Here is a 27780-nt window from a genome sequence, read left to right on the forward strand (position 1 = left end):
TGTGCCATAGAAGGTCAGGCAGATAATTTGGTTTAAAAGTGCTACCACCGCAAAATTAAGGTGCTCGACCAGTAAATGCCACAACGAATTATGACCATAATCTTTGCAGTGTAATTTACAGTGTGGTGTTGATGCAAGGGTCCTATTAGAGAGCTCTAAGGGCCCTGCTGGCTTTAAACTCAACTAGATGGTACAGTAATGAGCCAGATATGCAAAATTATGGTTGTGAGCTTTATGCAAACTACTATACTAGAACCCTGTTACAGGCACACCTAAATATAATGCAGCCAAGTTGAAACGTCCACCTGGGCAAAGGTTTATCATGTACACGCAGATGCATAGCTAGGAATTATGGGTGCTATGCACAGATCTTACTGTAACCCGTCCTTTCCAGTCTTCTCAGTTTACACCATCTGTGGATGAAATCTTGACCTGTATTAAAATATCTTAACACATTAATTTAGGAGGACTGACTAAATCCTAATTGATGAATTATGGTTTGACTCAACCCTAATTGAATTAGTGTGTCTTGGAGTTAATTCTACTCGTATCACACCAGTTGTCCCTTATTCAGGAAGTTTTGTTTTTGTCTGCGCTCGAAGTATCAATGCCAAAGTATGTATTTGTTTTGTTGGTGTCAATGTTACGTGCACACACATTAGATGTAAGAACATCCCCATGTTGGGCCTAGCAAACCCCTGTCTAAATACAATATAAATTTGATGACCTTCATCTGTAGATCATTTGTGTTGCTAGGAAAAACCTTGGATCCATTTGTATACTTTGACAACTCTCCAGGATTATGAGAAGAGAGGACAATGTTCAAAATACAATTCAGTTGGATTAAAGTATAAATCTGGTTGAAACCCTTGTCTTTGCTGACCTCTAGTGGCAGAATCTGAATTGGGGACAGTATGTCTGTGTTTCCCAAAGGCCAAGATTACATCCTGAAATGTTTTTGTTTTTTCATCACAACCCAAAGATATTCAGTTCACTGTCAGAGAGGAGGAAAGAAAGTAGAAAATATTCACATTTAATTGGCTGGAATCAGAGAATTTTTTTTGTCCCAAAAAAATAACTCAAATCGAATATCAAAAGAGTTGTAGATTCAGTTAACAGTTGACAGCTGATCAATTAATCAGTTAACCGTAGCAGCCCGATTTACCGGTGCAACTAAGCACACTTTTGACTCCAGTGAGTGATACTGGGTGTGACCAGAGGTGAAACAGGTTTAAAAATTTAAACCAGAGACGCAGCAAAACACTGCTTGTCAGCCTGGTAGGTTTCACTGTAAAGCCTACAGAAGGGCTGACTCTAACTGTGTCTCTTGTCTCCCGGTGGTAGCTGTTTGAATTCTTGTATGAAGACACAGTGACTGATCTTCCTCTCGCAATCAGGAAACAGTGCCACACTGGACCTATTTACAACCTTAGGCTCAATCCCATTTCCCCCCTTGCCCCTACCACTTGTTAGTGTTTGTGCAATAGTGGGTATGAAAAGAAGCAAAACATTAATAAACTTTAATTGAGCCCGCTTATTTACAGTTAGTAAGGAGTATAAAGTATAAAGGCACACGCATGAAGACAGACTTGGTATGTAAGTGAGTGGCCCTGCCTTACTCTAAATGATCTATTGTATGATTAGAATGAAGAAGGACGACATATTGGATCGTGTGTGTGTGTGTAAAACTGAAGCAGAAAAAAATCACTTAGTCTGTATCATGGCCATGGTTCTATATTTATCACAGTGGTGTTTTTTATTGCAACAATAACATTGGAGAGGGTGTTCCTCATCCAGGTATGACTGCCAGTTTTGTCACCATTGCACCCAGTGGAACAGCAGAGTGCACACCCTTCAGCAATGTGGCTTTTACTTGACAATGATGTCTGCGACTGAAAAGCTTTTTGGGAAGTGGTACACACAGGATCTTGTGACATGAAATGGGAAGGAATAAAGCTGGTGCATTGCTGGAGTCATTATGAAATAGATTTTATGAATTTATTCTATCTTTAACTGAGCCACTATTCTGTCCCCTCTTTTCAAGAACATTTAAGTGGTTGAATTGATTATTGATTTTTCTTTTTTCCATTTCCATCCACCACCATCTATCTCTCCCTGCTTGTTCACCCGTCACTCTTCTTCTTCAGGTCCTTGTCTGCTCCCATTCTGTCAGTCTTACGTGAGTGATTGAATGCGGTGAAACTGGCATCAGTGGACAAGTGTACACACAGAGGGCCATTGATTGGTCAAGGATGACCATGGAAGACATGAAGAATGAAGCAGACACTGCATCACTCGCCTCTATGGCTCTCTACAGTGTGATGTATCCTGTCTTTAACCAGGTAAGGAATGCAGGCTTTCAGTGGAAGTGTAAAAAAAATAATAAAAAGAAGAACATGGGACAAACGAAGCCAAGGTTTTCTTGCTGAGACATAAATGTGGATGAAACTTGTGGTAAATATTCAGGTCATTAGGGGAGGTTGTAATATGTGTTTCATGAAAATGCTGTTGGAGGTTAAATTCTGTGCAACATTCAAAGGTTTGTGGTGTAGCAGAAAAGAAATAAAGAGGCCGTAGATGTTGAATGTCCCTTGTTAAAGCTGAGTTAAAAACACAGAAGAAGTGCTAACAAAGAAGTTACTGTCAATATGTGGACACTGTCACTGGGTGCTTGTGTCTACATGATTCTGCTGTATGTGTATGTGCACTTGTGTGGGTATGTTTAGTTAAGGTCTGTGCTCTGCATATTTACCAGTCTATTGCCACTTTTATGATTCAGACTGAAATATCCCATGACATTTTGTACCCACGTTAAGCTTCCCCTGAAGATAAATCCTAATCATGATGAATATGTTTTTACTTCTTCATTGAAATAGCTGATGGATTTGCACCAGATTTTGTACATGCATTTGCAGTCCAGTAGCTCCACCCTGAGGCCGATGTAGTTGGTTTTAGTTAAATATCTCAACAACTATTGGATGGAAAGGTTTGACATTTGGTGCAGATATTCGAGGTCCCCATAGGATGAATTGTAAAAACTTTCATCACACATCAGGTCAAAATTGAAATTTGGTTTACAAACCTAAATACCTGCAAAGCTAATGACATTCCCATCAGCCTTAGCTGTACTTTGTGTTTAGAGCATGGGAACACGCTAAACTAAGATGGGGAACATTATACCTGCTAACCCTCAGCACCTTAGCATTGTCATCAGCGTGCTAATGTGATCATTTAGCTCAAAGCACCATTGTACAGCCTCACAAAGCCGCTAGCGTGGATGTAGGAAGTGGGCAAGCAAGCAAGTAAGTCTTTTCTATTCTCTGGATAACTATTATGAAGTACAAATACTAAATTTAAACCAATCAAATACACAGGGCTTTCAACAATACAAGAGTCTTGATAGGAGATTGACTTTTAAAAGACACTTTATTTTAAAGCAATATGTGAGTGAGTACATGCTGTGAAAAATGACAAGACAAAAAGGCAGAACTTATAGTTTGAAGTTGTGACGAGCTCTTTAATATCAGAATCAGCTCAGACGACTGGAATAGACTTCAGTTCTCCTGAAGTTTAGCATTTCACAATAGAATAACAATATGTCCTCCTTTGAAAATGCAGGATCGCTGGCTTGTATGTACTTTCTGCAGAATTACATTTCAGGACAGAAGAGAGGCCATGATAAGAGCTAAGCCGAGTGTTTGTGTGGTGTTTTGTGCTGCTGGCTGATGTTTGTGTGTCTGTGTTTTATAACTTGCAGTTGGAGAAAGTCAACTTATCAGCTGCGCAGACCCTGAGAGCAGCTTTCATAAAGGTAACTATACTAACAAAAACTAAACTTTGTTTGCATTTCATGGAATGAACTGCCATCTTCCTTCTAAAAATGGTGCCCATACCTTTTTTAAAATCACTTTATACTGTGATCACTGTCAGTGCAGCTGTATGTTTGTGTGTTTAAAGGCAGAGAAGGAAAACCCAGGTCTGACCCAGGACATGGTTATGAAAATACTGGAGAAGAAGAACTTAAAAATCAACTATAGTGAGTCTCTACTTCGCATGGCTACAGACGACGTGGAAGGTAGGATGCTCGGTGAATGGTGCATACAAATACAGAAGGCGGCGGCGGAGGGGGGGGTTATGAAGTGTCACAAAGGATAACAATACAGCAGTCTCACCATGAGATTTACAGTAGGTCAAAAGTGAGAAAGGTGTATTCAGCTTAACAATTTAACTTTGTGCCACCACAATTTATATTTGCTTACATACTATCTTGTTTACTTGCTGTCCTCCAGAGGCACGACATGCACAACACTGACTGTGTTGCTCAAAGACACTTGCAAGCTGGATGATTACTAACCCAGCTTCATGTGATGCCTCAGCCCATTATACAATAGCCCAATTATCCACTGGGGGGAGACGTTTCTCCACAAATCAACTGCTCTCCCGGTTCTCAATTGTTCCTTTTCTTACTGTAATTGAATTCCTTGTGCCGTGTACAGTGATTGATGGTAGTAATGAATTCACACACGCGCGCACACACACACACACACACACACACACACACACACACACACACACACACACACATTGGATGAACTTTAAAAGTACCTCCTGCATGGCATAACCCAAGCTCAGTCCTGCCTTCACTTAACAAACTAAACATAGTTACAGTGTGTTCATACACTTACACTGTGGGTGTGTGTTTTTCACACATGGCACCATTAGTAAGTGCCTCATTTCAGTGTCCCAATGTCTGTGTTTGCGCGCACGCGTGTGTGTGAGTGTTGACTGTCCTCTTGGTGCTTTCAGAGTTCATGATTGACAGGCGAGAGCCAGAGTTCCAGGAGCTGAACGAGAGGGCCCGGGCTCTGAAACACATCCTCAGCACCATACCAGATGAGATCAATGACAGAGTTGGCTTCCTACAGACCATCAAGTAAGAATGAATGAAAAGGTTAAAATCTTCAATCTTTCAATATATCCTGGGCAGTTTTGAGGTCAGTCTGAGTGGACACAAATACACATGTGGCTAGCTAGAGCTAATATCTGCATTGTTGGTACGCTGTTTGTTTGGGGCACATAAACAGACTGCACAAACAGTCCAGCCGTCCTATTCGTGTGACTAATGCCGTGTGAAAATTTGCTTCGCGCTCTTGTCCGAACACACTTTCAGAGCTCCAGTCAAGATATGGTTTTGTGTTACTGCAGCACCTTTATTTAGCAAGATAGTATGTGCTTGTGTGCAGTAAGAATGAGCAAAAAAGAGGACTCACTGTAGTTAATAATTGCTTTTAAATAAATCTTTAATAGTAAACATCCAGATTTTACAGACATTTTACTAAAGAGAGTGTTTGATTTTCAGTCAGACACTCTCTAGAATAATCACATTGCTTTATCTTTTCCAACCGGTCAGTTGTGCTGTATCAAGGAATGGTAAAACAATAAATTAAGATCAGCGTTCCAAGTTACACATTTTTAATACTAGATGAAGTCATGTCAAATCAGGTGAGAAGTCTTCAGCATGGGTGTTCATTGGTGACCTTGGGAATAGTATCTGTTACAAAATAATCTCAACTCAAAGGTCTTTTTATTTATTTATGAGCTTTCAACCGCCTCTCACATCTTCATCAGCCAATCGAACCGGCCATGGTGTCATGGCATGACCCAAGTTTAGAAATCAAATCATTAAAACATGCAACACAAACACACACACTAAAGAGAGAAAGTAAAAGACGTTTCATTTTCTTGGCCCACTTTGCCATTATTTTGATCGAAGTCAATACTCTTAGTGAGTCACTGCTTAAGTTACTCACCCAGCAGAGGGCTTAGAAATAAAATCAATTCAAAAGGAATGCAACAGCAGATTTCAAGTGCGTTTCACGAATGTGAAAGCATTTTTGTTTGTGAGGAAAGGGAGACAACGAGCAGGATCAAAGAACTGTTGTTTCAGGATATCACTGCCTAATTTAAAAAGCAGACAGATTTTGAGATATTGTGTATTTTATTTATTTTTTTTACATGCATTCATTTGTGTGTCATCCGCAGAGACATCGCCAGTGCCATCAAGGAGCTGCTAGACACAGTTAATACTGTCTTCAGGAAATACCAGTATCAGAATAGACGGGTGAGTAGAAACATGAAGAAGAAGATGCTCACACATAAATGCATTTACTATGAAATAAGTGGAGCTGAAAGGCTGTCTGTATTTATTGGTTAGGCACTGGAAAAGCAGAAGAAAGAGTTTGTGAAATACTCCAAGAGCTTCAGTGACACTCTCAAAACCTACTTCAAAGATGGAAAGTATGACACTGTTTCGAGTTTATTCTCTGTTTTAGAAGGTTTTTTTTTCTGTCTGGTTTTCGTCCTCCCTGTCTGCTCTCTCAACTTGTTCAGCCTTTTCTATTTCACATGTGCACACCACTACCAACACATGTAATGAAACGTTGTACACGCACATACCGTGCATGCACACACACAAACACTGTCACCACCATGTAAATGGTTGTCGTTTGATCACAGGCCCGGTTCTATCAAATCCACCCTTGCTGAATAATTCCCTTGACCCATTTCCTTTGGATTCGTGCTGGCTTGTGTTCTCTGATGCCTGACATTCTCCATTCTAGCCAGATCAAAGTGTTTCCTGGATCAATCCTAATATTATTGCCATGGTTTCTTTGCTGTATGATTGACACATGTGTCCTTGTGTCTCTGTCACGGTTGTTTCCAGAGTGATAAACGTGTTTGTCAGCGCCAACCGGCTCATCCACCAGACCAACATGATCCTGCAGGCCTTCAAGACTGTGGTGTAGCAGCCGGAGAAGACACACACACACACAGTTTAAAATTTTTTTTTTTTTTAAGAGAATAGGTGATATGAGGCTTTGTAATTTGTCAAGACATTTTATTATTTTGGGCTGTATAATTTATAATTCTGTGGCTTTGAGGGGAGATCAGGTAGTTTGAGGTTCAAAGCAAGCCAGGTTGACAGTAATTGCCAGGGATTTTTAACTCTCTTTTATGTTGTTCTTTTATCAGATTCTTAAGTCGATATTTCTTCATTCCTTTATATATTTTCCTCTCTGTTCAGCACTGTGTAGTTCTGAAAAAGTTTAGGGAAAATGTGATTATTTCCTGTGTCCTTAAAAGTTTGGTTATTACACAAGTCTGAAAAGTACAGTGAAAAGAAGTGGCATTCAGTTTCCAACTACATTCCCACATTTTTGGACTTTAACTCTTAATTTAAATGTCACTGTTCTTTTGAAAAACAGAATCTTGATGTATATGGTGGTATCACATACTTGGCACTAATATCCTGCCACTATCAGCATGCAGCATATTCAACTTAAATCTGAAAGGTTCAAATCCTGTAAAGAGATGGAGGAAAAAGTTCAGGAATTTAAAATGAAGACTGTGTTCACTGTCTGCTTCCTTTGTCCTGTACTACTCTAATATTCACTGCTTCACCCACTGCATCTCAAACACAACACACCCAGGTTAGCAGTTTCTTTTTACTTTAGTTACAGAAATGTATGTGAATAGTTCACATTTACTGTCTACTAACAATAGATAGTCCACTATATAAACGAACACGTGGCTTTTTTTGGTGGTCAGAGATGCAAAATCTTAACATAATGATCCAAACCACATTTGGGTTGTGTAGATGTACTGGGGATGTGTGTCCGGTCTGTTTTTTTGATTTGTTTTTTTTGCTGTATTTCAGCCGTTTCTAACATTTTCCCTATTTGACCCCTTAAAATAATATCTACTTGTGACTCGCATGGTTAGGGCCTTGGTGGACATGAGGTTTGAGCAGTTTAAACCAGAGTGATTATTATTAATTTTTTTTTCTTTCTCTGATTTAAAAGGTTTTTACAGACCTGACGAGGTAAAAATATTAAGTATTTCTTATGAATGCGTTTTCCTTTTTATCCTCAGATTTGTTACATTGGGAACCACTGTTGTATACATTTATAGAAAAGGAGAATCACTTTTGAGGCTTACATTTCATTTTATTGTTTGATGGTGAAAGGGTGGTGGTTTGATCAGAGGTATTTTCAGAAATCCACCAATGTCAGTGGTAAACATCTGTGTCAGTGTCAGATACCTATCATCAATGAGCAAATCCTTTGTTTTGGACTCCCGATTTGTACCACAATCTCATACGGGGCACAGCTGTGATTACGTGGCCAGAACCTGGAGCTCAAAAGCAGGTTGGCTTGTAGAGTCCATATTGAAAATCACAGAGTAGTTAAAGGTCAATACAACAAACAGTTGGCAGTCGGCTTGGTTTTGGAAAAAGAGGTACAAGAGAAAACGTTACATGACATCAATGCTCAGACTGACAAACAGTGACTTTCTTGCAACTGCTAGATTTACAGATATGAATGTACGGATCAATACAAACCTAAATGGATGGTTTATTCTAGTTGACACAAATGTGTTTGACCGGTATGAATGTATAATTTTTCTTTTCTATCTTTTTGCAACGGCCATGACAACCACATGTAAATAAAATAAAGGGACTTGGAATTCGGAACAAGAGTCGGTAAGAGTGTGTTGGGAAATTTCTTTTTATTGCAAAAGAGTTTTGTCATTTGAAAAAGATTTTCAGAAGTGGGTCTCTCTTCAGATTTGCATTGTTGTATGAAAGTGCTTCATTTCCGCTCAGTTGCCCTTGCATTCTCTTTCTTCGCCCGCACCTCTTTCCTCTCAGGACTAAGATCCGTACCAATTTTTTCCCCATTCCAGCAACTTCATTCTTCTCCCTGTATAATAGTGGATTTTCCATGGTGGATTTGTGGTGGGCTATTTTGGGCTCTGCGCTGGCTCCTACATGCACCACTCTAATCCAATTGTGATAGTGTTAATTTTTAAAGCTTTATTATTGAAATTGCTGAGACCTAATTTTCTGATCCTGTCACCGTTGACGGCCGCTGTAATCAGCTAATTCAAGTTATTCCAGGCCATTAAGTCACACACAGGGATTGGTCGTGGTCGCTGAAGCAGCAGGGAAGGAGGGAAATGATAGTATCTGTTGGATGTACAACTTCTGTGTATTCATGGCATCTATTTGTCTGAGTTTAACAAATCCCTGCAACGTTTTCCCCCCTCCTTTTGGTGTGTGTGTGTGTGTGTGTGAGTGTACGTGTACGTGTACAGTTAAGAGTGACCCACAGGAAGTCCTCTCAAAGGCATTTGAATGGCACAATAAAGCTCTGGTGTTGTGTGTTTTATCTTTGTGCTGGTTCAGGTTCATATCAGTACTTTTTAAAGTTGTTTGAATACACAAAAACTTTTATGAGTGGCAGTAGAATACTAATGCGCTTGTGAATTGTGTTGCTGTGTCTATGGTTTGTGTGTGTGTTTTTGTGTAGGGGAGTAATTGTACCTAATCTGTGAACAGAAGACACACACACACACACACACACACACACACACACACACACACACACACACACACACACACACACACACACACACACACACACACACACACACACACACTCTCTCTCATTGTGTCGCATACAGACGATAGAGCCTGGACTAACAAACACTCTTTTTGACTACTTGGTTGCCAGGAAACTTAGCCTGAGTCTTTGAGAGTGAGGGATAATAAAAAAGAAAAGAACTGTGTGTGTGTGCGCGCGCGCGCGTGTGTGGCCTCTGCCACTGTCTGGGCTACTGGGGGCAGTTAGTTAACTCTCTCCGGGCGTGTGTGCTGCAGCCAGGGCTTTTAGCGTTGATTGCTTCTCAGACATCGCTGGTTTAGACAAACCTCTGGACACAAAGCTCAGGACTCCTGGAATCATCTGAATCCCAAAGATCCGGCCATGGCCAAGACAGATTTGTCTGAAATGTCATACATTTGAAAAAAAAAAAAAAAAAAGGTGTTTCAACGCCTCGGAGCACGGGGGACTCTGGGACAGAGGTATGTTTACTCTGGACACCCGTTGTGGACTGAGAGGATGAAATTGGTCTTCTTGGTAAGTTTGAATATGTGAACAGAAACTGTGTGTTCAGCTCTATTATATGGACATGATTAAAAAACTGCTTGATGTTTAGACACCAGCAGCCCTGGCAAAGTACAGCTAACTTGACAGCGATGTTGCCAGGCCAAGAACCTGTCATGCAGTTACAGCCTGGTGCTGAGATGGTTTTTTGGATGGTTTGACTTCAGTGGATGATACTCTGTACAACTGTAACAAACCCGCAGTGACCGTTTCAAGAGAGGCTGGACCTGAAGAGGCCAGCTAGGAAGAAGAGAGGCCACCCTGGTAAGTGGCAACACATACGACAGCACTATACACCGTTTTTTTTATTTATTCCTTGAGTTATCTTGTCATATTAGCACAACTGAAAACCGTTCCTTAAATGTCAGTTTGTAACATTTATATGCTCGATATATTTGTTCAAACAGCAATATGTGTAGTGCATCAGCTGACAATATGGGCTTATTTTTGTGTTGATTTTATGGAACTGTCTGTGTAATCTCATAAAGAGCAATGCCAGCTGCTTGCCACAGAACAAGTCAGGACGTACTTGATTAAAAGTTATCACTCTCATAAACAGAATATGCTTGAAATTGTCCCCAAGGTTTCACCATTCTTCTCATTTGTTACTGTAGCATAAACATATCTGTTGCAGTCTACTACTTGTTGTCAGTGATGTAAATAAAGAGGTGGATAAACCATCATCAGCTATCAGGATCACGCTGCAGTTAATCACCATTATAAAAAGATAATAGCCTCAGCAAAAGCATTGATTTTCTTTGCTTTCATTATGCACCCTGTCATCTAAATCTCAGCGCAGTTTGATGCCACTTACACTGAATTTGTCTCATAAACGTTTATGTCGGGCTCAAAATGAAAGTGTGTTTTCTGTCCTCCACTGGCCTTTGTAGTGTTTTGTTGAGTGTTTTAAAAAGAAACTTTTCATCATCTCACATTTCGCTCTTAGTCCATCAAACGCGCTTTTAATCACCACATATGCTAATCTAACAAATCCTGCCTTTTATTCATACTTTTATTCATGCTGCTCATCTACCTGACTTCAGTAGGCCTATTTTATTTCACCTTACCTGACATAACAGGGACTTGACATGCTTTGGCAACCTGCCGCCTCCTCGAGTCATTCCTGAGACATAATTCGGGGACCTATTCACACACTTTTTAAAAAGCCACCGAACTGTGGGGAAAATATCTGTTGAAAATGAAAGACCTTTGCACACCATTCAACACAGACATGTTTGGATGGAGTGAAAAGAGCCGACAAAAGAAGTCCACTGCTGTGACGCCGCTGTATGATTATGGTGACATGACAACCTGCTGTGAAACAGATATGGAAGGTTACTGAGGGATTAGTAAAGCTGGGGACATCTCGTTTCGTCCTAGAGATGCGGGGAGTCTTCAGCACAGACTCACATGCACAGGCTTTACCTTCCTGACCTTGTCTGGTATGTTGGTGATTGATTGACAGGTCTGAGCTGTAACCATGGGAACAAGGATGGAGGTGGCACAGCTTGAGAGTCGGATGGACACTGAGGACTATAGAAAGCTACAGGGCCTTTTCCAGGTGAGTGTCTGTTTTTTTGGAACATTGTCATATTACAAAGAAGTTTAATTCACATGAGAGACACTAGAAGAGCATTATAATTTATACTGTATCTCTCTGTTTACCAGTATTCCACAGTACCACCCCTCCAGGTCTCAAAAGAAATGTTTTAGAGACAGTCTGCAGCACATTGTGTTCGAGTGCTTAAGAGACTATATGTGTCTTTGTGCAGACATTGTGCAATGTCTCCTGTTGATCTTGATACAGGACGCCTCTGGTGCATCTCGCTCCTTGTCCAGAGCGGAATTTATCAATCTGGCTTGGTCCTCGGTTGGCCGTGGCTCCAAGGAGGAGTATGGCCTCCTGTTTGACAGTGTGGTTGTCACTCAGGAGCACCGCGGCCTCCTTCTGGACATTGATGCCGTGAAAGAAGAGGGACGGGTCGACTGGGGAGGCCTGTGCTCTTTCCTACTACTGGAGCTTTCTGATAAAGTGAAGAACACCAGAACTGGCAGTCTGCCTTGCTGGAAGCCCCCGCGCACTTTGACCTGTCCACATCGAGACTCGGTCCAAAAGGTAGAAGGGTCACTGACCTCTTGGAGACTTGGCGAGAGTTTGTTATGAGGGTTAGAACATGTTACCCCTTTTAAACACATCTATTGCGGCATGTTATCTGAAAAACATTTTGACATTGACCGGCTGAAGAATCCAAAACTCTGCTGACTGAGTGGAATTCCACTTTATTAAAAAGTGTGCGTGGAAAAGTTCGAAAGTATTAGGGTCTTGCTCATCAAAATGGCACTCCTCTTTTGAGATAAATGGCTCTGGACTCCTTTAAGTTTAACATCTATCAATTAATATGTAAATGAAGCGGCCGGTATAAAGTGCCTACTGGTGTGGATAAAGTGATGGCTCACCACTTTAATCTTTCAATCCTGAGAATGTCAAAATGTTGTGTAAGTTGTTTTCCAAATGGCTGGAAGGTTGTGACCCCTTTAGCTTAGATCAGTCTTAAAGAGGCAGACAGACTATGTCACTTAGAAGACTCACAGTTCTGAAATGTGAAAAATATACTCGAAGCTGCACTAATTCATATTTTTATATAAAAAGAGGTTGCTTGTTGTGACGAACCCACAGAGAAGTCACACGACTGTGTAGTTCACCTCAGCTCTACAGAAGGTTTTAGCCTCTTTCAGTTGAGCGTTTAAAGCGTGCAAAGTTATCATTAGCAGATTATTTAGCAGCTAAAGAGCCAAATAATTCCCTCAGGCGTTGGTAAAGACCAAAATGGAGAGCTATATGAACAATAAAAAGGGCAATGTCAGTTTTAAGTTTTTAAAACAATATACAACAGGTTACACATACTTTGGTGCTCCATTTGGTACATCTGTGGGGAAAAAAATCGCTAGAAACTCATTGAACCAGTGATTCACTAGCTGTATAAACAGGTAATTAGAATGAATAGAGATAAATACACCGCACGCCAATCTTGAGATCCTACAAAGTCTGCTGTTGTTGAGGGAAAGTGACCAAGTCTGCAGTGATTGCATTGGCAGTGAATCTGAGCCCTGACCCCTGCTCTGTAAGTATTAATAAACCTTTCTTGAATGTCTCTTTCTCATCAGACACAGTCAGCTTGAGCCTTTTTTCTGCAGCTCTGTTTTTCCCCCTCATGGCTTAGCCAATAAAATGGCATCATTGATTAATCCTTTTTGTTTTATTGGTTTCAGCACAGAGGACTGTGCTCTACATCTCACTACACTAAGAAGATTTATGTTTCGTGGAGTTATTGTGTAGTTTTATTGCTAAAGATTAGTAAGAAAGGAAAGGAAATTATAGCTGAAATATTTTAAAGGCTTTCATCTTAAAGGCTGTAGCCTCCATTTTACTAATTAACTTTCCATTAAAATGTTGCAAGTTCTTCTGAAGGTCAATTTTTACAAAAGTGTGAAGTATGTAGAGAATCTTTCTGTTACTTTCCCCTATCTGTATATTTGTCTAGGTTAAATGTTGTTGATTTGTCATGTCCTATGGTCTCCCCAGGTGTTGCACCTGCAGAGTTCAGGTCAGTATCTGACCGTGAGTAAAGGAGGAACTGTGGGTCTGCGGGACGGAGAGGACATGTCCCTTCTGCACACTTGCCGACTGCAAAACAGCACAGTCACACCCAAAGACCTGTGGGTCACAGATATGGTGCTGCTGCACAACGTACACAAGGTGACTTTAACTTTCAGGAAGTCACGAGACAAACAATCGATCAGTCAGCCAAATGATAGTGTCCTGCTTATGTTGCCACTTTCTTGGTCTGAAGAAATGTTGTTGTAGAAATTTATTTATATATTAATTTTTAATAAGTAGTCTTAATTATTGGGGCAGATAGTGTACACCATAGAGGTAAACAACCATTTCACTCAGTCAATGAATTATTGATCAGTGGTTTTGGTTTATGGCATTGCAGACATGAAGCCGTTGCATAATATTCAGAAAATAAACATTCATTTTTCACTAATAAGAACATCAATTATTGATCAATACTTTTAATTAGCAATCTACAGATTTGTGGATGACAGAATAATATTGTATAACACACAGTCTAAAGTAATTATCATTTTTATAGCATGTTGATGAGTCAAATTGCTGTTTGCAATAAACTCTTTTTTTCACTCCCTTTTCCTGATTCTCAGATTGCTGTGTCTTTCACTAGTAAGGAGGTGTGTTTTTATGACATACTGTCTAAACAGGACTTCAGCTGCAAGTATAAACTCCAGGTAAGAGCAGTAATCATCATCTCTAAAAATAACTATATATTTCTTTCCTAATGTATTAGTTCTATATTATCATATTAGCGGCTACTGTTGCACTCTGGATATTTAGTATCCAGAGTATATAATATATAACCTGATATAACCCCACGTCTTGTTTTCTCTAGGGTTTAAAGTTTGCTCCCTGGTGTCTAGACTACTGGGTGGATCCCTCTCACCCGGACCAGGCTGTCCTCACCATAGGAGACATTGCAGGACAGGTAACATACAGACAGAGAAAAGCAAAGGAATGATAGAAAGAGGAAAGAGAAGAAGGAGGGAGACAGTAATTTTTCTGCATGATCTGGATGTGTTCATGAGTACATTGCTCCATAACTGTTTGTGTGTGTGTGTGTTATCCCAGGTCAGTGCTCTATATTTTACCTCAGCTCATATCTCTCTGTTTGAGAGACGCGGTCTGAGGACAGACTCCGATTCAGCAGACATCATCCTATGGGACGAGTTGATCAAAGGAAAGCACTGCTCCTGTTACACTGTGACACACCGAGCTCACGTGCCTGCCTGGGTTAGAAAAGGTAGGCAATACAAGCTCACAAACACACATACAGAAACACAGACACAAAGTTATATTTTTATGTGCCGTCATAAGACAAAAACATTGATACGTAGACATAGAAACATATTAATCGTTGCACTCACTCCTCGTTGTGCTGTCTCAACTTCTCTGGTTACACCTTCGATGTTTCCTATTGTATGTAAATGGGGGGGCCAGCAGAAAGAGCCTGCAATGGTAGATGTGTTCCAACATGCCAAAATATCAGAAAGCTGGTTTATTAAATAACCTAATTGCTCTGATTGCTGTCGTTTAAAATCACTGGAGTTTCAGTTAGGTGAATAGCTTTTTATTCCTATAGTTAACTGCATACACCTGGGGGCCTCGAGTCAAAAAATAGTTTTTATTTGTTGGACAGAAAGAAAGCCATGATACAAAATCAGTGGCTCAGATGACAGAGAAAAAGAAAACACGCTCAGGGTGTCAGGGATACCTGACGCACACACTCTTTCACCTTGACAGCTGGGATGAGAGCCACTGTCTGTGGCTCTTGCTTGCTCATTTTTTCAGTATCACCATAATAACGGCTTATGCAACACCATGGAAATGCTTGGGTGTGTCTCTGTCACAGTTGCGCACATGCACGTACACACGCACACATGCTGTGAGTTCTGAGTCATCCACTTTATAGTCTTTTGACTATTGGCATAAAGTCACTGGCTTGAGGTCTGGCCTCCTGAGACTCCCCATTTCAGCTCAGCCTCTGCAACAAAGAGGTCGCTTAGTTGTATCTCGATTGCATCATTCGTATAAAGCTCCTCTGAAGAGTCATTGGGCTGCTTGATAGTGATTCAGCAGAGGCAAGCGCTCTGAGAATAGTTTGGCTGGAGGGGGGGATCCTGATAAAGGGGGAAAACAAGAATAAAGTACATATAAATAAGCACAACAAATGGGAAAACAAAGGGAAAACACAAAAGGGGGAAACAGAGGAGACAATGCCAAAATATTAAAAAGTGCTGGTTAAATGAAAAATTCCAGGCTGTGTGTATACGTGCATGTGAAACAACAACAGAGGGCATATACTAAGGTTTGCTGTGTGTGTGTGTGTGTGTGTGTGTGTGTATTTGTGCAGTGTTTTAAGAAGGGAAAGGAGGGAGTTTGTGTGACTGTATATGTGTGTTTGCATACCTCTGGGGTGCTGGTGCTGTTCTTTTGAAGTTGCCCACCCTGCAGTATGAGTGGGCTGTGTACCATTAGACATGGCTGGTTATCCAGACCTCCAAACCTTCGGGCTCACGGGCCACCAGAGAGAGAGAGAGAGAGAGAGGGGGGGGGGGGGGGGGGGGGGGGGGGGATTAACGGTGGTGGAACAGAGAGGAAAATTGAGGGGAAATTAGGAGAAAATTGGGATGGACACAGACCCATAAGGGCAAGGAAGGAGAGCTGTAGGAATGCGTGTCAGTGAGACAGAAAAGCATTAGCATATCCACATAATGTTGTGATGAAAGAAATGAAAAGGAACATTAAGCATAAACGCCAGCGTGTAGGTAAAATCTCCCAAAATGTGCAGTGATTTGTTGCAGAACAAAAGAGGTTTGCTTTGATGTCGATATGCACTGACTCCTGCTGTTCCTCTTTAACTTCGAAACGCACAGCGATAAGTGTGACATTACATACATCACTGGCTAAAGCAGATGTTATGTATCTCTTGGTTTGCATCACAAATAGTTTGATTTATGATTGGAGCGTGCCAGTGAAAGAGAGGAGGTCTCATTAATCAATGATGAATCATGCGACCCTGTCTGAAAATCCTCTGATCTTTTAATCTACAGGACGGAGAAAAGATGTGGTGTATGAAATGTAATCAGATGTAATTATTTGCCCTAGCTATGCGGCCGATCTTTGACCTGCGACTGTCACATGCCATCTCACAACCCGCACTTATTTGTGCAGTATTTGAAAGCTAAGCAGCCTCTAATGGAGATGTGTGGCATCTAATTTAGCTGTTTTCAATCAAAGTGTTAATTGAGATAGATGGTGATGCAAGATCCATTACATTTTCTGTAATACCAGTGAGCAAATCAAACCGGCCTAATTCTATGCTGTGCTGAACGCCTGTGGATTGGTTGGTTTACTATACAGCAGGGTTGCAGTCAATGCACATTTAGCACAACCGTTTCAGAAAGTGGATGTCCTTCAGAGTTCTGGTAGTGAAAGCATTTTGGCATCAGCCTGATGAAGTATCTAATCTGAAGAAATGAAATCAAATGAGCAGTGTGTCATCATCAAAATATGATGCAATGTTGTTTTACATTTGTTGGGGTTAAAACTAATTTATTCCCTCTGCTAGTAACATCTGCTGCCTTATTGCACTACATAGAGGGTCTGCTCGGAAACAAGTGGCCTTTATTTATGATTGTTCTCTTATTTCTTATCTTAAAATGAGTTTGCACAGAAAAATAAAGATCAAATCTTAGCAGATAAATATTCTACCATATCAAGACTTTCTCTCTGCTCGGTCACACATTCCTCCAAAGCTCGAGATGTTATGCCTGCCAGATTCTTGAAGGAGGTTTTTTAACAGTGTGTGTGCCACTATTTTATCAATTGTAAATAGCTCACTGTGCACTGGATGGGTTCCCTCCTGCTTTTTGCATACAGTTTTCCACCAAACCTTGACCTTCTTAATTAAACATTTATTAGACTCATTCTAAATTACCATTTTTATCGAAAGTTTATAGAATGTTGTTTACTTGTTTTCCAAGTTGATATCTTTTATTTTTATTTATTTATTTATCATTTATATCATCATTTCAATCAGGTTTTCATTCAAATCGGAGCACCAAAATTGCCCTCATTAAAGTAATGAACAATCTTTAACTTACAGCTGATGCTGGAGATTTTAAGATGTTAATTCCTCTCTACCTCAGCTCACCCTTTCACGCAGTTGATCATTCTGTTATATTGGATCACCTTGAAAAGTGGCTTGGCATCCGGGACACTGCTTTCTCGATCAAATCTAATTAATCAAACAGAACTTTTTCGGTAGTGGTCGATGTGGTGTTCCCCAAGGCTCCATTCTCTTCCCTGTTGTTCTGTGTATACATGCTGCCACTGGGACATATCATACATAACCACAAAAAACAGTACCATTGTTATGCAGATGACAGACATATATATATATATATATATACACACATCATTAAAAACCAGGGAAGGAGGCAATTTTCCTTAGTTATTGTCTTGTCTGTCAGAATGAAAGTCCTGAAAACTTTCTCCAGCTAAATGAAAACAAATCGGAAACAGTTCTTTGAGTCCTCCAAAGTCTATCCCAATTTCACAAATCAGGTCTTTTTTCTCTCGACCCGAGCTTGAGAAATTTATGCATGCTTATCATCTTGGTTAGATTATTGTAGTTAATTGCATTTGGGGTAAATACAAAATTGATCTCACGCCCTCAGCTGGTACGGCTTCTAACAAGTACTAGAAGACAAGATCACATCAGCCCTGTTTCAGCCTCTCTTGGCTGGTTAACAGCCAGTTTTAGAATTGATTTAAGATTTGACTGATCACCTTTAAAGCACTTTATGGTTCAGCTCCAAGCTACATTGCTGAATTGCTATTCCCCTATTAGCCACAGCACAGCCTCAGACCCTCCTTTCTAAGTCCTGTAGACTAAAGACTAAAGGTGAGCGGGTTTTTGCAGTCTGGACCCTTCACCTTTGGAACTCCCTCCTGAGGATCTTTTAAATCTCTTCTCAACACCTATCTTTAAAAGGTGTTTTGCAAGCTTTTTACAGGCTCTTTTTCCAATCTTTTATTAATATTTTATTCCATTTTATTTTTGTATTCTTGTTAAATGTTTTTGCCTCATTGCACAATTGTTCTGTCGTGTAAATTAAGTTTGATATTAGAGTCAGGGTATGTGTATATGTCTATGAGACACATAGGGCTGTCCTGTCACAAACCACAGACAAAACAAAAAATACAATATTACCAGGCCAAGTAAAAATTATTTGCAGTTCTACATTTTAAGCCAGCTGTCTCACCAGTGCCTGGTGCGGTGCTGATACAATATAAACAATAGATTTCCAAGTATAATGACTACAGAGTAAACAGGAACCACAAGAAACAGTAAAACAGAAGGAGACAAAAAGATAATTGAATTGCCTGTCTAATTGTTGGTTTGCATCTATTCTTCATCCAATTTCAGATTGATTTTAAATCATGAGCAGGTTTGTTTTTTCTCAGTGTTATTCACTCTTTTCTTAATGTAGTAAACCTAATTACAGTATCTGTCATGCCTAATTCACTTTCGGACTCTTTTCTGCTTCCTGCAGTACATTACCTGGGCTCACTGGAAGCCTTTGTGTCATGCAGCACCAGACCACAGAGCAGCATGGTTATCGGCTGGAGAGAAAAGCAAAGCAGAAGTCTGCGAGTCACTTCTTTCTTTACAAAGCGGGGTGTGTGGGACATGGACCACCATCATGGACTCAATCTGATAGGTGGGGATCAATGTGTACGAACACTAATAATACTTACTAGTGATGTGATTGTGAATACTTAGTGCTCTACATGTCCACTCAAGTTAGTTTTATTTACAAAGCTTAAAATTTGTCTTAGAGGACCTTACAGTCTACACAACATGTGACACCCGAGGGCTAAAACAGAAAATCATGGATTATGACTGACTCATAGTAGTTAAAAACATAAGTATTTGTGGCCTATGTGTTTTTTATTGGGTTTATTATGTGTTTTGTGTCTTGGTTGGCGTGGCTATAAATTATCTTAAAGGTGTGACTGTGTCTGCAGAACTTCTGTTCAACCAATCCTAATGCTTTTTCTATGCATGAACATGAACCAAAGCATAAAGAGACATCAAATGCCTCATTGAATATATAATTGATTGTGGGTGACTAAAACCAGTATGGTGTCCTGTAATTAATTGGAGTTAGCACCTCTGCTAATTTGGGATGTTCTGATTTGTCGTAGCCACAGCAGGTGTGGATCATCAGGTCTTGCTGTGGAACCCGTATGTGACCTCAGAGCCAGTTTGTGCACTCAGTGGGCACACAGGCCCTGTCTCTGCAGTTCGCTTCATGCAGACTAAGCAACAACTGCTCAGTTACTCCAAAGATAAGGTAAGAGTGTGTGTGTGTGTGTGCGCGCAGTAATGATAAAGACATCATTGTAATATTAATTGTTATTCCTTGCTATAATTAATACAGAGGAAGGAACCCGTGGGGAAGACGATTGGTAGCTTGTTTCACAGTGTTGCCATTATAAGAGTCGGCATTTCTTAAAATTAAGACCACATCTCCTTTAAACCCGTCTTCTGTCTGATGCAAAGAGGATGTTGCTGCTTGTGCTGTTTTTCCCTTTCTCCCTGTTGCGGCACTGTGTATGTTTGCCTTCACTCTGGTTTTTCTAAAGATAATGAATATTTTACAAGTGATTCATGTTCCATCTGCCTTCTGCTCAAACACCATCTGCCATTGCAAGAAACTCTGAAAGCTTTACCTCAGTTTTCTTCTGGAAGAGTTCTTGGACCAGTGACAGTCGTCCTGTTTTGTGCCGTAAAGCAATATGGCAGAGTTTGACTAAGTGCAGAGGCAGCTAGAGAAAGCATTCTTCTTGACAATGAATGTATTTGTTCTGTAATTATTACATAAAAATGGGGTGAATCATATACAGGAGCTTACATACATCTTCTTATACACTCTCCAGGTCCTGTGTGTATGGGATGTATCTAGTCAGTTGTGTGTTCACCGCCTGGTCGGTGTCTTCCCAAAGATGCAGGAGGACACACAAACTCTGCTGTTCCTCCATGAGGAGCGTCAACTCCTCCTGCTTTCCTTCAACAGCCTGCTTCTCCTGCTGGAGACCATGAAGGAAGAGAAGAGGATCAGCAGCCACGAACACCCCGTTACCTGTGTGCTGTATAATAGTCTGTTCAGACAGGTATGCAGGTCAAATGGCTCCCTGAGACTTTATTTCTTCGATTTTCAGCTGTTTTGCCATTTTTGTTTTTATCCATAGAGATAATGGCAATAGGGAGGCAATGTATGTTGTAAATTGGATGTGTAATATGGGTACTGGATACTTAAGATTTCTACAATAGTTGCAAATAATGGATGGCTTGTTTTGTCAATTCTTCAATAGTTTCTTAGAACACTTAAAAGCAAAAGTATGTAGGCTGTGTTTGTCTATAACAAATAACTTATGTGTCATTATGTTTTATTGCATGTTTTGCTCCCTTTGCCCCACACCATGACATGACGTTCACAGCTGGCATTAGTTTCCCACACAGTGCAGGAACACCACACAAACACTGAAACAGCTAATGCATCCACTTTACTTTTTTCCCTCGGCTTTTATTCCCACTTGACAGCAGCAATTGTTTCATATATTCTTCAGTGGTGGCTAAGCACTGAAGTAAAGTGTGAAGAGTAGAGAATGGTTTGGCTATGTGAGAGTCATTAAAGAATACCTTGCCTTTCTTGCAGCATAACAAGGATCAAACTCTTATTGATGATTGATGTCGTCCCTCTCTATTTCTCTCTATCTGCAGGTAGTCAGCAGTGACTCTGCCTCCACCGTGATCTGCTGGTTGGCTGACACGGGCCAAAAGGTCAAGCAGTTCCACCGTTGCCATGGCAACGCTGAGATCTCCACCATGGCCCTGGACGGTACCCAGACCCGGCTGTTTACTGCAGGCACTGACGGAGAGGTCAAAGTAGGTGGACACACACACACACACACACACACACTCATTCAGCTGTGAACTATGGTAGCTGCAGGTCACATGCAAACTCTGAATTGCAAAAATGGAGAATAGATTGTGAAGTGATAGAAAGCTCTGCCATTTACCCTAGATAGCTACGGAGCAGGTTTAGATTTGTAGTTAAGCGTCAGATTTTACTTGTTGACAGCAACATAAGATGGATGTACTAGATTACTGAGTGAACTTCAAGGTGCTTAAGGGTAAATGGTCTGTATTTGTATAATGACTTTCTAGTCTTTCCAACCACTCAAAATAGAAACAGAAATGAACACATTCTTAGTTCACACAAGGACACCGACATGCAGACTGGAGGAGCCATGTTCACTATATATATTCTACATCCGAAAGTTATAGTAGGAAACACTAAATGCTGTGGTCTTGATGTGTCATGATCATATAAAAAAAGGACCCGTTGCCATCGTAGACACGTTGTAGTTACAATTTATTTTTGAGGAGGCACATGTTACAGATGTAACACAGCAGCTATGTGCGCAGGCTCCGTAGCTACATCATAACGGCCTAACACATTTAAATTCACCTTAAAACTTTTCAATCGTTTTGGCATGAAGAAGCTGTCCTCAACTGGCCCACTTTGTCATGGCACGCCCTCCGCCTCCCACCGACACATATGCAGATTTTCTGTCAAGTTTTACAACAAGTAGTGACTTAAACGTTTTTGTAATGCAAGTATATCTTTATTAAAAATGTAACGTCACTGCTGTTTTGTGAAAAGTGTGAAAAAAAACATGTTAAGTTACTGGATTGTAAAATAATTTAATATATACTTGGGGGTGTAGCCAAAGCTAATATTTGAGCTAACCTTAACTAACATGGCTATAATTAGCTGAGCCACCAGAGCAAGTCTGAGTGAATCAATAACAGAAATATAGAGCCACCTAACCAAGTAGTTGCAAACACATTATTTTTGGCAATTTATTTGAGGAATGCGATACATTTGATCATTGAACTTGTTGCCTATGTGACATAACACTCCAATCCACTGACATGCCCCTGATGCATACCAGTTTCATGCAGGAAATGGTGCCAGTAGAAAATACCATCATACCAAAAATTAAGATATTGGCGTATGCATACCATCAGCCACTTTTTGTGTGTGTTTGGTTATCCATGTTGACATCTTATATAATGAATGTTTGCTCAAATTTTTGTGTTTTAGAAAAATTTATCGTTCTCTCTGTCTGAATCTTCTCTAATAACGTTGGCAGAATCGTGTCTTACACAGCTTTTAATTTTTCTTTGGTTGGTATGTTGTGCTATGTGACTTTCTTTGCACTCCACATTCAAGCACTACATAGGCCCACGGACTCCAAGCTTAGTGCAATTGTTCTCCACATTTGTTAAATAATAATTATAATTATGGATATTACAATCAATATAATCAACCACATCAGGTCTCTGATCCTGTGAGCTCTTGTGAGAATGCAGCCATGTGCAAGCTGTGTCAGGTACACTGTCACAGTGCCATTTGAAACAGCTACACATGTCATCCTCAGCAGAAGAAGCAGGCACCCCTTGGGTCAATCAGTAACAAGATGCATCATCTCTCCAATTTTCATCAACACTGAACCCGCGGTGTAGCAGTTAGGCCCATTCAGAATTTGAAATTTTGACCTTTTAATTACAGCGTTCCCATTGGGCCAATCAGTGTTTGTGAAATGCCAGAACACAGATCCAGACTGCATCATCATGCAAAATGGGATACATGGACAGACATGTTTGATGGATGTACAATATGACAATAGCTTGATAGTGTGATAGTTGGCAGCCAAAAAATATTGTCATTTAAAAACATCTTCTCTTCTTGGAAAAACAAAATAAGCTATTCTTTCAAAAATGAATATAGCTGCTCCTATTTCTGTTGCCTCTTTCTTTTCTAGACAAGAAAATGTTGGATATGTGAAGGCTGACAAAACCGAGTCCCATATACAGTTTGTGTAGCAATATGACGTTCTGCTAAATGTCCTAAGAAACATGAAGGTGACATGTTGAGGAGTTTTCTCTGTTGGTATTTGGGTGTGATGGTGTTGTGATGAGTGTCATTTGTTCTGTCTTCGGCAGGTGTGGGACTTCAATGGCCGCTGCCTCCACAGAATGAACGCCGGCCTGGGTCGGGCTGTGGAGATCTCACAGGTTCTGCTGCTAAAGAGGAGTATACTGGTGATGGGATGGGAAAGGTACTGTATATGTGTGTATTTAAGTGTGATCATTATGTTTTACTTGCAAACAGTGATAAAGATCGAATACAACACAAAATGTGCAATACTGAACAACAAAAAATGTGTGCAAAATAAAGAGGTGAATATATAGTAGAGTGTTTTGATGCAGTGACACCACCATAGACTGTGCATGTTTGCACACTGTATGAAAGAGACAGCACCTGTCAAAGAATTAGAATGAGTGTGAGTGTATGTGAGAAACACTGTATGTGTTTCTATCTGTCCCCTCCTGCTCCTTCTGCCTGCCAACGACTCAGAGCCAACCAGACATCTGGACTCTAACGAGTATCACTACCTCTTATTTATGTGTGTGTGTGTGTGTGTGTTTCTTTCACATCTGCTCTTCATCTTCATCATCATCATTTCACACCCAGTGAGCTGAACTCAGCACTGTGCTATCATCAAGTTATACGACTCCCTCTCTCTGTCTTTTTCTCTCTTCTCTTCTCTTCTCTACACACACACACACACACACACACACACACACACTCTTTCTTGCTCCCTGGGGTCTCACAGTGGTAAAGAGAACATAGACGACAAATCAGCAGCAGTAAAAAAAGAAAATACTGCTGTTATGACTTTCATCACTCATATAATTTCCTGTTTCTTCGCATCCACCTAGACCACAGTTTAATGCATATAGTGCTGTGTCGCATTGGCATCTAATTCAAAGTCTTATTGCCTTCTGCTGCTCACACAGTCTCATGCAGGTTGAAATATCCACATTCCACTGATAGACATATTCTTCTGTTTGAAACCATAGTGCATCATTGCGCTGCACAACAATAAAAACAAGAATAGCTCATTGCAGGTGTGCTTTAAAACGCTTCTGAGATGATGACAATAATGACAGCCTCCATGTTCATTACAAACACTGTCTTGAAGTGTAGCGTGTGTAAAACAAAGTTTAAGTATGGAGAAGGGAAAATATTGTTTATATTGGAGTAATCTTAGACATCATCCCAATGACGTATGACATATTAAAATGTATTATAATCCAATACATTGTCTACTGGTGATCATCTGTCTTATTCGGAAACAGTCGAAAATGTGAGAAAATTGTCCAGATTCAAATTAGAGTCAATTAGAGTTTAACCTTGTTAAATGCACATTGTACTACTAATAATACTACTGCTTCTGCTCCTCTAGTTTCTACTGGTAATAATGTCTCTTTTAGAATTGCTTCAAAATGGGTGAAAATACAAAACTTTCCATACGGTTGGAAAATCTGAAATTGAATATTCCCAGATTCAAACTGAAATGCCCACTTTAATACTACTACCATGACTTGACTTCTACTACTACCGCTACTGCCACCACTGTTATGATTATTGCTAATGCTATTACTGCTACTATAGCTACTATTACTTCTACCACTATTACAATTATTATTACTAATGTTACTATTACTGCAACGGATACTACAGCTGATACAGCTACTCCTATTACTACTATTATTGTTACTGTTGCTACTGCTGTTACCACTACTGCTATCACTGCTACTACTACTACTGCAACTATTACTCACTCACTACCGTTACTATTACTCCTAGCGCTAGTGATACTACCACATCTACTACTCTTACCACTACTACTGACTCTGCTACCACTGGTACTTCTTATTCCATTACTACTGCTACTGCTCTCACTGCTACTATTGCAGCCACTGATACAGCTCCAACTACTTTCACTTCTACCAGGCTTGGTTGGTGTTTAAATTTTTTTGAGGGCACAAAAGGCAAATGGCAAGGCAGCAAAGCCATCAAAAGAAACAATGATTTTAAGCCCATGGAAATGATGAATCTTATCTGAAGGGTCAGTCACAGTGTGTGCTGACAGAAGTCTATATAATGACGTCACACTAAATGGTGACATATTCATTTTATTTTGTATTAATTTGAATGGCCAGGATAATTTATATCTAATGGTTACTAACAATTTGTTTTTGTTTTTTTACAACAATTTAAGAATGTTTTACACTACAGCAGCCAGCACACAAGCACTGCAAACACCAACATACTGGATGTGAAAAGCAGCCACTGCAACTACACAGTCAACAACAGGGAACTCCAGTTCATCATAGTTTATAGTGATGCAGCGCAGTGAGGTTACAGAGGAGAGTCATAGAGAAGAAGAAGAATCTATGGTTTCTTGTCTTATTTGTCCTCAGCTCACCAGACCTTAGAAGTTCATTCAGTCACAACTTTGCAGCATTGACAAATCAGGATGAGTTTGATTAAGTCTCATTCCAGTTTGCCGGTGGTACACTTATATGAAACTATCGTCATAAAAAGCCCAGTTTTCCAGTGGTTACATACCAGGCTTTAAAACTAACCCACCACTGGTTATGTGCGCAGCGTTTAACTTGATAAGAATTCAGAATCTCAACAAAAGACACTGGTGTCCAAAAAACTTAGTGACAGGAAAGAAGCAGAAGAGAAAACAGTAAAATCAGCTGGAGCAGTGCGGGTGGGTTATTGAGGCCACTGTGGCCGCAGGGCACATCGTTTTTTGAGGGGCATAAGACCAAACTGACCATGGCCGTCATGGCCCCTGTGAAATTCCTGCCCTGACTACTATTACTGCTACAATCACAGCTGCCACTGCTGCTGATGTTCCCACTATTACTAGTAATAAGGATTATAATAACATAAAAGATTACCCATTCCTGATTAATAAAATGCACGTCAGCTGAGTGAAGTGAGTGTGTGTTGATGAACCAGGTTGTCCATTAACAAATACACTGTAAAGAAAGTCTAAGAGGTTTGTGTATGTAGCACACCTTTCTCACCACCACCTTCTCTCTGTCTCTGCAGGATGTTAACAGTTTTCCGTCTGCACTCCTTCTCGCAGCCTTTTGTTGAACCGTCAGAGTGGAAGGGAGGCGTTCAGCATCGCAGTGATGTGCTCTGTGCTGCATTCCAGCCTCCACAGACTCTGGTCACAGGTGTGTGTGTGTATACATGTGATGGCACACTTTTGAAATTGACAAAAAAACTAACAGGAGACAATGTAAAGATGACAGTTATTTCATCCACACATTATAGTGTATATGTAAGTTATTGACTTACTGTGAGCACTATGTCAACTTTCATTTGAACAGAAGTGCAGCCGGTGTCACGAGGGTGCATGTGTGCTCCTATATTTCTGCGTGTTCTCTTTCCTTCATTAAATGAGAGCTCATGCCGAAGAAATCGAGAGATTGTGAAAAAAAACAATGGCTAGGACATTAAAATGAATATTAGTTAAAACAACAACTTCAAACTTCAAATGAAAATAACTGGGAGCAGTTATCTGCTGATTAAAGTGAGTGGTATTGTTATCAAAAGACTCATGCTCCACACGTCTTTCTTTGCTGGAAATAGCTCTACATTTCAGAATTCACTATCAAAAGTGCAACTGTGCTGGTGCATGCACCCATACAGCATTCTTCCCTGTGGCGCCTCTGTTTCAGCAGTGCAGCTTACGGTAAGTAAGCTGCACTGCTGAAACATACAGCAGTATTTTAGATGGTTATTTTGGCAGTTTTGTTTCTTCATAAATCAGTATTTTATTCCTCAGAGGAACATCTTCCTTTTTCTCTATTCTGAACTGACATTTGCCTCCAGCAGAGGCTGAAACCTTTACATGTTAGTATTAACTGGCAAGCTCTGTCCTTATTAAATTCTTAATTAGAGCTGTATTAGAGGCAGGTGAACTGGAAAGGTAAAGCAGCATATATGATAAAAAAAATACATCCACTGCTCTGCTCAGTGCTAGCATTCGTCAAGATGTATTTCTTATAAAAAGTTACAAACACTTCTCATTTCACTTATTCCTAGTCTTTCTTTGTAGTTTTGTTCCTCTCTCTCTTTCTGTTCGTGTGAGAGGTAACATAACCATAACTAAGCACTA

At 40.2% G+C, this 27780-nt stretch overlaps 2 protein-coding genes across 4 annotated transcripts in view; both read left to right on the forward strand.

Annotated features, from left to right (window-relative positions):
- pdcd10a (programmed cell death 10a) overlaps window positions 1-8538 on the forward strand; it is a 9721-nt gene extending 1183 nt beyond the window's left edge. Inside the window, exons 2-8 of the mRNA XM_046074807.1 lie at window positions 2148-2342; window positions 3758-3811; window positions 3958-4075; window positions 4807-4933; window positions 6043-6121; window positions 6215-6297; window positions 6725-8538. Of these exons, the coding sequence (XP_045930763.1) occupies window positions 2253-2342; window positions 3758-3811; window positions 3958-4075; window positions 4807-4933; window positions 6043-6121; window positions 6215-6297; window positions 6725-6806 (633 nt within the window). The 5' untranslated portion in view covers window positions 2148-2252 and the 3' untranslated portion in view covers window positions 6807-8538. The remainder of the gene's footprint in view (window positions 1-2147; window positions 2343-3757; window positions 3812-3957; window positions 4076-4806; window positions 4934-6042; window positions 6122-6214; window positions 6298-6724) is intronic.
- A 1185-nt stretch (window positions 8539-9723) lies between these two features.
- The window catches only part of LOC123986496 (WD repeat-containing protein 49-like), a 29143-nt gene continuing 11086 nt past the window's right edge, over window positions 9724-27780 (forward strand). Inside the window, exons 1-14 of one of the 3 annotated variants that reach the window (XM_046074773.1) lie at window positions 9724-9980; window positions 10211-10271; window positions 11473-11568; window positions 11815-12123; window positions 13591-13764; window positions 14232-14315; window positions 14477-14569; window positions 14713-14884; window positions 19203-19370; window positions 19858-20006; window positions 20593-20826; window positions 21437-21601; window positions 23729-23844; window positions 26703-26833. In XM_046074773.1, the coding sequence (XP_045930729.1) occupies window positions 11488-11568; window positions 11815-12123; window positions 13591-13764; window positions 14232-14315; window positions 14477-14569; window positions 14713-14884; window positions 19203-19370; window positions 19858-20006; window positions 20593-20826; window positions 21437-21601; window positions 23729-23844; window positions 26703-26833 (1876 nt within the window). In that variant the 5' untranslated portion in view covers window positions 9724-9980; window positions 10211-10271; window positions 11473-11487. Of the gene's footprint in view, window positions 9981-10104; window positions 10272-11472; window positions 11569-11814; window positions 12124-13590; window positions 13765-14231; window positions 14316-14476; window positions 14570-14712; window positions 14885-19202; window positions 19371-19857; window positions 20007-20592; window positions 20827-21436; window positions 21602-23728; window positions 23845-26702; window positions 26834-27780 lie in introns of those variants that run through there. The other 2 variants (XM_046074775.1, XM_046074774.1) reach the window with 2 other exon arrangements.

The sequence above is a fragment of the Micropterus dolomieu genome, linkage group LG17 (assembly GCF_021292245.1).
Source record: "Micropterus dolomieu isolate WLL.071019.BEF.003 ecotype Adirondacks linkage group LG17, ASM2129224v1, whole genome shotgun sequence".
Classification (NCBI taxonomy): Eukaryota; Metazoa; Chordata; class Actinopteri; order Centrarchiformes; family Centrarchidae; genus Micropterus; species Micropterus dolomieu.